Source organism: Ahaetulla prasina, chromosome 2 (genome assembly GCF_028640845.1).
Source record: "Ahaetulla prasina isolate Xishuangbanna chromosome 2, ASM2864084v1, whole genome shotgun sequence".
In the NCBI taxonomy this organism is placed as follows: Eukaryota; Metazoa; Chordata; class Lepidosauria; order Squamata; family Colubridae; genus Ahaetulla; species Ahaetulla prasina.
The window spans coordinates 15,694,610-15,705,728 of NC_080540.1; the positions used below are offsets into that span (position 1 = coordinate 15,694,610).

Here is an 11,119-nt window from a genome sequence, read left to right on the forward strand (position 1 = left end):
TTATGACCATTGTCGAAACTTCCCGGCAACAAGAAGTACTCTTCACAAATTCCTTGGTTCTGCGGATATAAGCAAATATGTGGAGATGAAAGACAATTCAGGAACTATTCTGGATCCCAGAAGCATGAAGATTTAAAAGATCTTTGAACAAGAACAAGGAGAGAAATTGGTAATCAGCACAGGTCAATCAAGCAATGCCATAGATTTCTTCTTGACTTAAAGCCCTACAGATAGGTTAGACCAGGGGTCTCCAACCTTGGCAACTTTAAGCCTGGAGGACTTCAACTCCCAGAATGCCCCAGTCAGCAAAGCTGGCTGGGGCATTCTGGGAGTTGAAGTCCTCTAGGCTTAAAGTTGCCAAGGTTGGAGATCCCTGGGTTAGACTACAGTGCCCCTCTTGACAGCATCCTGTCATGAAAATAAAAAATCCCCATCAATGAAATTGGTCCTGAATTTTTATTTTGAGGAATGTCATGGTATATATGGGGTTGGGTTGCTGTTTTGCAATTCCCCAAAATTGAGGTGTGTCAATCCTCGGCCAGCTATTCAATTGGCTATTCCTCAAAGCCTTCGTGGGAATAAATGCTTCCTTTCAACCCTGCCCATGTTCAAAAGCTGCTTGAAAGAGTTGCAGGATCTGACTTGGGAAAGTTGCTCTTTGGCTCTTTGCCATTTTCACTGCAACATTTCTCACAGCCCCCCCCCCTCCTGCTCTCCTGGTGAAATTTAGCAAGATGAACAAGTATCTTCTCCTCAGTTTTTCTGTTCTGATCTTCTGTGCAGTTGGTAAGTGCCAAGTTTTTCAAAAACAAAAAAAGAAGAAGAAGAAGAAAAGGGGAAAGGTAAATATTCTGCTAGGGAAGTTTGCCTAGAGAAAAGGGTTTGACAATCTGTAATCCACCAGCTGTTCCGGACTGCAGCTGCCAGATGTGCTGATCTTCTAGCACAAGGGTCTCCAACCTTGTCAACTTTAAGACTTGTCGACTTCAACCCCCAGAATTGCTGGCTGAGGGATTCTGGGAGTTGAAGTCCACAAGTCTTAAAGTTGCCAAGGCTGGAGTCCCCTGTTCTAGCAACTGCAATCCAAAACAGCTGGAAACAATCAGATAGTTTATTCCTGTATTAAGTATCTCAGCATTTGGGGGTGGGGTGAGGAGGAATTGTTTCTAATACTTTGCTTTATCTGTATTTTATCTGCCCCACCTGAATCTATCTGACAATAATTTCAGGCTGTGATGGATTTGCAAAACCAATCCATACTCTTTCTTCACTGCAATCTGCAAAAACCCTGTCTTCCCTGTAGAGTTCCGGTGCACCAATTTTGTTAGATAAATCCAATGAAAATATATAGCCTGTTTGGATAGGAAGGTAATAGCCTGGAGCAGTGGTGGGATTCAAGTAATTTAACAACCGGTTCTCTGCCCTAATGATTTCTTCCAACAACCAGTTTGCTAAACTGCTCAGAAAGTTAACAACCAGTTCTCCCAAAGTGGTGCGAACTGGCTGAATCCCACCACTGGCCTGGAGTAAATTAACGTAGTTCCCACTGGTGGGAATTCCCCAATATTTTAGATTGAATCAGACAATTAGTGGAAGGGGAGAAAGATTGATGTGATGTTTCAGTGCTAAACATAAGAAGTCCCCTGGCTTAAATTCAATTTCTGATGATTTATATAGTTACATCTTTCTTGGCAAGAATGTGAAAGGGATTTTCCCTTGCCTCTTGGAAGTTTTTCACAGTTCAGTCTAGTAATGTAGCCTGGGCTTTTCCTAATTTCCTATCCAAGAACTAAATACAACCAATTCGGCTTGAGCACCTACCAGTATATTTTTATTTCACTTAATTTTTATCTTAGAAAAGTGTTGGCATTAGATGCCTTATGCACAAATCAAGGAGCCACATAAAGTTCCTTTTTTAAAAAAAATATCTGGAAATAGTTTGCAGTTTATGCATCCGGAATAGTTTATGCAGATTATTTAGGAAAGCAAAACCTGATTATGCCATCAGACTGTGGAGTGAGAGAAGAATTGTTTATGGGTATATGACTTTACAGGGGTTTTACGGATCCTTAGTATAAGTGTATTTTGCTAATGGGTTACATTTGTGAATTGTATTGTCTGTTCTTATTCTGGTTTTTAGTCATTCAAATCCTGTTAACCCATAGTAGAATTATAAGATACTCAAAGTTGGTAATGATTGGAGTGGCATATTTTTTATTTATTTATTTAGTTTGTCAAACATAACAATATATATATAAGTATAAGCATGAAATAACCACATAAATTGAATACAACCAAAGGGAACATTAGGACAGAAATGGTAGGCACGCTGGTGCTCTTATGCACGCCCCTTACGCACCTCTTATGCACGCCCCTCTTAGGAATGGGGTGAGGTCAACAGTAGATAGTCTTTGGTTAAAATTTTGGGGATTTGGGGATGAGACCATGGAGTCAGGTAGTGCATTCCAGGCATTAACAACTCTGTTACTGAAGTCATATTTTCTACAATCAAGATTGGAGCGGTTCACATTAAGTTTAAATCTATTGTATGCTGGTGTATTGTTGTGGTTGAAGCTGAAGTAGTCTTCAACAGGAAGGACATTGAAGCAGACGATTTTATGAGTTATGCTCAGGTCATGCCGAAGGCGGCGTAGTTCTAAATTTTCTAAATCCAGAATTTCAAGTCTGGTGGCATAAGATATTTTGTTGTGATCAGAGGAGTGGAGGACTCTTCTTGTAAAATATTTCTGGACACGCTCAATTGTATTAATGTCCGAAATGAAGTGTGGGTTCCAGACATATATAAGCCTATAAGCCCAGTGGAAGGAAGGAAGGAAGGAAGGAAGGAAGGAAGGAAGGAAGGAAGGAAGGAAGGAAGGAAGGAAGGAAGGAAGGAAGGACAGATGAATTGAGCTATACTTTGCAGTGCAGGCTTATTGAGAAGTAAAACAAGGAATTAATTCCAGGTCTCTTAGACAAACATGCTAATTCTGTAGATAGATTTGGTTGTCCCAAAGGTGCTTTTTCAGGAGAAAATCATGATGTAAATTTAGAGAGAAGGTAAAATATGCATTTTGACTTATTATTGGCAACTTTTCATAGTTATGGGGCCACTTGTGACCCAAATCCAGAGTTTCTATGATCACCCTGCCCTGCAGTCCCATGACTAAACTTTGGACACTTAGTAGTATGCAGTGGTGGGATTCAAATAATTTAACAACCGGTTCTCTGCCCTAATGACCAGCTGGGTAGGTGTGGCTCAGTGGTCATGTGACTGTGTGGGAGTGGCCAACTCAACATCACTCATGTCGATGGGCGCTTTGCCTTAGCTGTTACAATGTAATAAGGGTTAACTGGAGAGGCAGTTTCTGTAAGCAGGGCAATAAAGATTAGGCTAGAAACAACACCAGAATGTTTCCTTCCTGCCTTCCTTCCTTACAGGATTAGCCCTGTAAAGTGGAAAAAAGCAAAATAAGATTTCTTCCAACAACCGGTTCTCCGAACTGCTTAGAAAGTTAACAACCGGTTCTCCCGAATAGGTGCGAACTGGCTGAATCCCACCACTGGTAGCATGGCTGGATTTACAGCCATTTACAGCTCCTGTGGTCATGTGACCATAGATTACGACGACTTTGCTGAAAAACCACCCCATAGTGAACCGTGATGGAAACCAGCGATGACTCAATCGATGTACCTGATTTTTCACCTCACAGTTTCAACTCGTGTTTGGCACGCTTAGGATTCTCATGTACTACCACAACGTGATAGAAAACAACCACTCCCCAAAACAACTTGGGTGGAGAAAAGACAGTCACCTTATTTTCCTTGCTGGATTTTAATCACTTAATCTTCCCTTCACGGGACCCATCTGTGGGAACCACACCTTTGGCATTCCTTGAAAATTGTTTTCAGGTTCGCCCCCCCCCCCTCCAATTGGCCACACTCTATCTGCTAATAACATTCTGGGCTCCGTTCCAGCTTTCTCTTCTTTCCATCTTCTGCTGCTCCCAGCATGACTTACGTGCACGCCTTCTCAAGGTTCATGCAGGAATTTCATATGTATGAGAATAATACTTTGGGGCGAGGCTGGTCTGTATTACAGGCTGTTGGCATTGATCACTCTGGGTCAAACCGTGTGCAAAAGAGGAACAAAACAAACCCATCATAACTTCATGCACGTGAAATGGAGTAGGTATTTTCTTTCTTTCTTTTTTTTAAAGAATTGCCAATTTTTAAGGTGACATAGCGGTTGGGATGCAGTATTGCAGGCAAACTCTGCCCACAGCCTAGAGTTCAATCCCGAACAGGGCTCGAGGTGGACTCAGCCTTCCATCTTTCCGAGGTCAGTAAAATGAGGACCCAGATTGTTGGGGGAAAATATGCTGACTCTGTAAACCGCTTAGAGAAGGGGCTGTAAAGTGCTGTGGGGCAGTGTATAAGTCTAATTTCTATTGGTATTGACTGGATTTTTAATGAAGTATTATGCCTGGAGTCAAGGTGTGAGAGGTGACTATATAAATGATGTTTCATAAACAGATAAGTAATAGCAATAGCACTTGTATACTGTCTGATAATGCTTGAAGGTCTCTCTAAGCGGTTTACAGAGTCAGCATATTGCCCACAACAATCTGGGTCCTCATTTTATCAGCCTCAGAAGGATGGAAGGCTGAGTCAACCTTGAGCCAGTCAAGATCGAACTCCTGGCAGTGAGCAGTGAGTTTGCCCGCCATGCTGCTTTCTAACCACTGCGCCACCATGGCTGATATAAAATAAAATATAAGATCACAGAACTGTGCTTGTTAACTTGCAATCAGCAAAAAAATTATTATTAGCAATTAGCTTCCCTACAGAGAAAAGCTGCCGAGGAACATATTCAAGAAGTCAGACCATATAGATGGTCCTTGATTTACAACCCATGCGTTTATCAACTGTTCAAAGTCACACCCGCACTGAAATAGGTGACTTACAACCAATCCTCGCTCTTACAATTGGTTCAGCATCTCCACAATCACATGATCAACGTTCAGGCACTTAGTAACCGACATGCATTTATGAAGGCTGCAGCATCAGTCAATGGGAGAAGAAGCTGGAGTCACTTAGCAACCATGTGACTCATTTAACAACTGCAATGATTTGCTTAAAAAACATGGCAAAAAAAAACAAACCCTCATCAAATTGGGCATGATTCACTTAACAACTGCCTTACTTAGCCAGAATGCGGCTGCGCGAGTGGTAACGGGAGCCGCTCATGGCTCCCACGTAACACCACTACTCCATAGCCTGCACTGGCTTCCTGTGGTTTTTCGGGTGCGCTTCAAGATTTTGGTTACCACCTTCAAAGCGCTTCATGGCTTAGGACCCGGGTACTTACGAGACCGCCTGCTGTTACCCTATGCCTCCCACCGACCCGTACGCTCTCACAGAGAGGGTCTCCTCAGGGTGCCGTCCGCCAAACAGTGTCGGCTGGCGGCCCCCAGGAGTAGGGCCTTCTCTGTGGGGGCATCGACGCTCTGGAACGAACTTCCCCCTGGCTTACGTCAAGTGCCTGATCTTCGGACCTTCCGTCGTGAGCTAAAAACACACCTATTTATTCAAGCGGGACTGGCATAATAGTGTTAAATTTTAATTCAGGGTTTTATTAATATTTCTAAAATTTTAAAACTAAATTTTTAATTATCAGCCTTTTTGTAATTTGCTATGTTTTAAATGTTTTAATTGTATATATTTCGTGTTTTATCTTTGGCTGTACACCGCCCTGAGTCCTTCGGGAGAAGGGCGGTATAAAAATTTAATAAAATAAAATAAAAAAATAAATAAATAAATACTTAGCAACAGAAATTCTGGTCCCAACTGTGGTGGTAAGTTAAGGATCTGTTTTAGATTTTAAGGCTATGCCTGCTGGATAGGTGTAGCCGGATACTGGTAACTCTATTAACCAGTACCACTATGGAACAGTAGGTGGCAGCCAGAACACCCTTAGATGCATGGCAACTATGACAAACTACTCCGCTGTTCCCACTTTGTTTAAACTCAACTAATTTCTCTCTTTTGGTTTCTCTCTTTGCAGGTCACTGTCTAATATGCAACGTTTGCAAGTTTAAAGTCGGCAGTGTTTGTATTAATTCTGATGATCCCTGTCGAGCGAAGGAAGGCCAGCAGTGTGAGACGACCAAAGTTTACACAGGTACAATTTACAGATACAGATTAGCGGAGTTGGAAGGGATCCTGTAGGTCATCTAGCCCAACCCCCTCCCTAAGCAGGAGACCCTACACTATTTTTGACAAATAGCAGTCCAGTCTCTTCTTGAAAGCCTCCAGTGATGAAGCTCCCACAACTTCCGAAGGCAAACCAATTTCCATTGATTGATTGTTCTCACTGTCAGAAAATTTCTCCTTATTTCTAGGTTGAATCTCTCCTAGATCAGTTTCCATCCATTATTTCTTGTCTGGCCTTCAAGTACTTTGGAAAATAGTTTGACCCCCTTCCTCTCTGTGGCAGCCCCTCAAATACTGGAAGGGAGGGAGGAGGGAAGGGGGGAGATATATATATTTTGAACATTGGGACCCATCAAGAAACTTCAAGACCTAAATATAATCACGCATCTTTTATTATGGGCTTCTGAGGGGACATTTTCAATTTCTTTGTAGGAGTCAAAGGTTTTAGTAGATAGGATGATGTTACAAATTAAGTGGCCCTATCACCCATATATAGATAGGCAAGAGGAAAAATTGTTTGTTTGTTTTTTTAAAAAAATAATGAAATCCACACTACTTTTATCAAATGTTCCTTGCCTAAAAAGGCGGGAAGCCACACTGATCACATGAAAACTGTACTGACAACAATACTCACAGTGATAGGATTCAAATAATTTAACAACCGGTTCTCTGTCCTAATGATTTCTTCCCACAACCAGTTCACCAAACTGCTCAGAAAGTTAACAACCGGTTCTCCCGAAGTGGTGCGAACTGGCTGAATCCCACCACTGAATACTCACCGTTGTCATCCTGGTTGGAGAAGATCTGAAGGAGACTGGAGGCTGCTAATGATTTCTCATCTTTCCATCAGAAATATTGTCAGAGTGTAAAGAGTTAATAGCTGGAAGCTGATGGAAGCTGAAGCTGGTGCAATAGGAGGCAGCAGAGTTACTGCCACTTTAAGAAACTGGGTCAGAAGCTGCCTATATAGGGGAAGCCATTAGAGAGCGTTTTCCCTTCTTCTCAAGCCTTTTCCTCATGCATTGTACTTCTTGTTCTCTCGTCCTGTGTATCACCGCTCTTCGTTTTATCAGTAGCTGTAAAAGTATTTAACCACGCATAAGTTTGTAAATATTTCACTGTAGTCAAAACCACTGTTACTTATATACAGTAAAAGGCGCTGTGTGCTGTCTTTTGCTCCTGGGTTTATCTCAGAATACTGGTTACGCTGCCTAAACTGTGACAAATATGACCAAGGATCAAAGATTATTCTAGAACAGAATCCCATGGCTCATGCATTGGGCAAAATTAGAGGAAGAGCATCAATAATGTTGGAAAGACAAATCTGGGTTGAACTGGGACAGTTGGAAGTGAAGCTGGAAGTTAGCCTAAATCCATATATTTATATCTCTAGTTTTATATAGAACAAGTTAGAACAATTAAACATTGGAACAGCTTGCCTCCAGAAGTTGTGAATGCTCCAACACTGGAAGTTTTAAAGATGATGTTGGATAACCATTTGTCTGAAGTGGTGTAGGGTTTCCTGCCTGGGCAGGGGGTTGGACCAGAAGACCTCCAAGGTCCCTTCCAACTCTGTTATTATGATTATGACTATATTTCATTTCATTTATATCAACAGCATTCAAAATTTGGGGGTTAAATAAAAGCTACCAGATTCTCTTAAAAAAAAAACACCTTGTGCTAACACCATGCTTTGGCCTTATAGTAATTTCTAACCTGTTTATTGCCCATCCCTGTTTTAGAGGAATACTTGAAATCTTTCAGTAATCCAGTTCCTCAACCAACTACATTGAGACTAAAGTATGGAGTGGAAATAAAATGATAGACAAATATAAATAAAGTAAAGGAGATTAAGTCAGTAGTGGGCTGCAGCCGTTTTAACAACCGGTTCTGTGAGTGCATGCTTAGTGCGCTTGCGCACAGTGTTCAAAATATAGCAATTTGAAGCTCAGCTGCTTAACTTCTGAGGCAGCCCTGGTAAGTAGAATAGCGGAGGCGCGGAAATCAGCTGTGCTGTGTGAATCAGCTGAGCCAGAAAGAAGGAAATATAGGACAGGATAGGATGGGGGCAGGTGGGCAGGTGGGCAGGGCCAGCTGATGGTCGGAACTACCGGTTCGCTGGAACCGGTTCGAACCGGCAACAGCCCACCACTGGATTCAGTTCTTGATGATTACTTGGGCACAAGGATGCCGTTATCTTGTCAACAATATGGAAGTGATCTGTCATTGCTTTCTTCGAGGGTGTCCCAAAGATGCTTTTTCAAAAGGCAACTGGATTCTGTTTTTTCTTAAAGAAGGAAAAACAAACAAACTCGAATTGCCTTTTGAAAAAGCACCCTTGGGGACAACCATGACCTGGATAACTGAGAATCTCCTTCCATATTCTTTGAGGAAGCTTTTCACCTTCCTGGAATTGCTTACAGCCTTGGGATTCCTTGATAGTATAGCATCTAAATCAGAGGTCTTCAAACTTGGCAGCTTTAAGACTTGTGGACTTCAACTCCCAGAATTCTCCAGCCAGCATAGCTGGGAGTTGAAGTCCACAAGTCTTAAAGCTGCCAAGTTTGAAGACCTCTGATCTAAACTGTAACCAGACCAAACCTTGATTAGCTTTTGAATCCAGTTGATCAACCATCTGGTAAAACTACCTGTAAGTAAAGCATGTGACTCATGGAGTCACATGCTTAAAGTAAAGGGTGACTCACGGTGGCTCAGGGGCTAGGACGTTGAGTTTGTCGATTGAAAGGTCGGCAGCACAGCGGCTCGAATCTCTAGTGCAACGGGGTGAGCTCCCGTTATTTGTCCCAGCTTCTGCCAACCTAGCAGTTTCGAAAGCACGTAAAAATGCAAGTAGAAAAAATAGGGACCACCTTTGGTGAGAAGGTAACAGCGTTCCGTGCACCTTTGGCGTTGAGTCATGCCGGCCACATGACCATGGAGACATCTTTGGACAGCGCTGGCTCTTCGGCTTTGAAACGGAGATGAGCACCGCCCCCTAGAGTCGGCAACGACTAGCACGTATGTGCAAGGGGAACCTTTACCTTTTTAAGTAAAGCAGATCTCAAAACCTTCAGTTTTCAGAATGTCTTCTCATATAGGTTCCCCAAGATGGAGCAAAGGTCCTAACTTTTAACATTTATTTTTCTCGCTTCTTCTCCCACTCAGGCAGTCTAAAGCTTTTCACGAAACAGGACTGCAGCAAAATGACTGAACTCTGCAACAAGACCGAACAAAGGGATGATGTTTTTGACATGCATTACAATCGCACTTGTTGTACTTTTGACTTATGCAATGGGGGAACGCTCAGCCAACCTAGCCTCACCCTCTTTACTGGCCTCAGCTTGGCCCTTGGTTTGTGGCTTACACGTTAACTTATAAATCAAAACAGCAACAATAGTGGAAGGCTATGCTTTTCTCACCCTGAAACAACCCTAAGACCCAAGACCCCAGTCTCTCACACGCTCAGCTCACCTCTCATGCCTAGACAGATGAATTTAAAAACCCAGCAATTGAATACCCTCAACATCTTAATGTTGATTCTACTGTAATCAGGAAAATTTTGTGTGGTGCATTTTCTTGTTCATTAAAGATTTAAGACAAGGATGGCTAACCTTTTTGTCGCCATGTGTCAAAAGCGCGCGTGACAGCACACGCGCATGCCTGCACCCATAATGCAATGTGTGCACAACCTCCCGCCACCGTGCAAGCAAGTGTGACACACCCCCCGGCACCCCATTTTGGGGCCTAGCAGGCCTCCCTGCAACCAAATATGGGCCCCGGTGGGTGCTGCCTCCCCTCGCACTCTTCCGTCCCCGCGCATGCACACGTGACCCCCCCCACGTGTGAACCTCCCCACGCATGCATGCACGTCTCCCACATGTGGCCCTGCTCCCTGTGCATGCACAGCAGAGACTCAAAAATCAGGTGGGGGGCAGGAGGCGTGCGGGCATTCGGGTGGTGATGGCTCACATGCCAGCATAGTGGGTTCTGTGTGCCACCTGTGGCACACGTGCCATTGGTTTGCCATCACAGATTTAAGATACAGAGTAAAATTATTTATTTATTTATTTTATTAGATTTTTATACCGCCCTTCTCCCGAAGGACTCAGGGCGGTGTACAGCCAAAAGATAAAAAACCCAATATATATACAATTAAAACAAAGAATTTAAAACAGAACATATTACAAAAGTGGCCGACATTAAAAATTTGAAATTTAAAACCCTAAAAATAATAAAACCCCAATTAAAAACTATTAAAACCATTAAAACTGTTAAGCCAGTCCCGCTTGAATAAATAAGTGTGTTTTCAGCTCACGGCGAAAGGTCCGAAGGTCGGGCACTTGGCGTAGGCCAGGGGGAAGTTCGTTCCAGAGCGTAGGAGCTACAACAGAGAAGGATCTTTCCCTGGGGGCCGCCAGCCGACATTGTTTGGCGGACGGCACCCCGAGAAGACCCTCTCCGTGTGAGCGTACGGGTCGGTGGGAGGCATGAGGTAACAGCAGGCGGTCCCGTAAGTACCTGGGTCCTAAATTAAATTAGCCAAGTGAAATTAGCCAAATGAAATGTGTTAAGCCAACCCATGTGTACAACAGAGTTTCCCTTTCTCCAGTAATCTTTCAGTAAGGCGTCTTGGACCTGGATCTGGACTTAACTCAAGCACTCAGAATGATGGCTAATCAAGCAGACACTATCCTTGTTGGTTTGTTTTTGTTTTTTGTTTTGTAACTCTATGAGAAGACTTCAGATAGACATGGAATTTTTTATGTTTTTAATGAATAAAATGTACTAATAAAACATATACTCAAAGGGGGAGTGGGAAGAGAAGGCTTGGCCAACCCTCAGTAGACCATAACACCATGGGCTATGTTTGTTGTTTGTTATTTAATAAAAGTTTGGTTTGGTA

At 42.9% G+C, this 11,119-nt stretch overlaps 1 protein-coding gene across 1 annotated transcript; it reads left to right on the forward strand.

Annotated features, from left to right (window-relative positions):
* The first annotated feature begins 618 nt into the window (after positions 1–618).
* Positions 619–9,816, forward strand: LOC131190810 (lymphocyte antigen 6 complex locus protein G6c-like). The gene is made up of 3 exons (XM_058168231.1): positions 619–786; positions 6,068–6,184; positions 9,382–9,816. Exons 1-3 carry the CDS (start codon positions 735–737, stop codon positions 9,585–9,587), a joined length of 375 nt encoding a protein of 124 aa, XP_058024214.1. The 5' UTR covers positions 619–734; the 3' UTR covers positions 9,588–9,816.
* Positions 9,817–11,119: the final 1,303 nt, after the last annotated feature.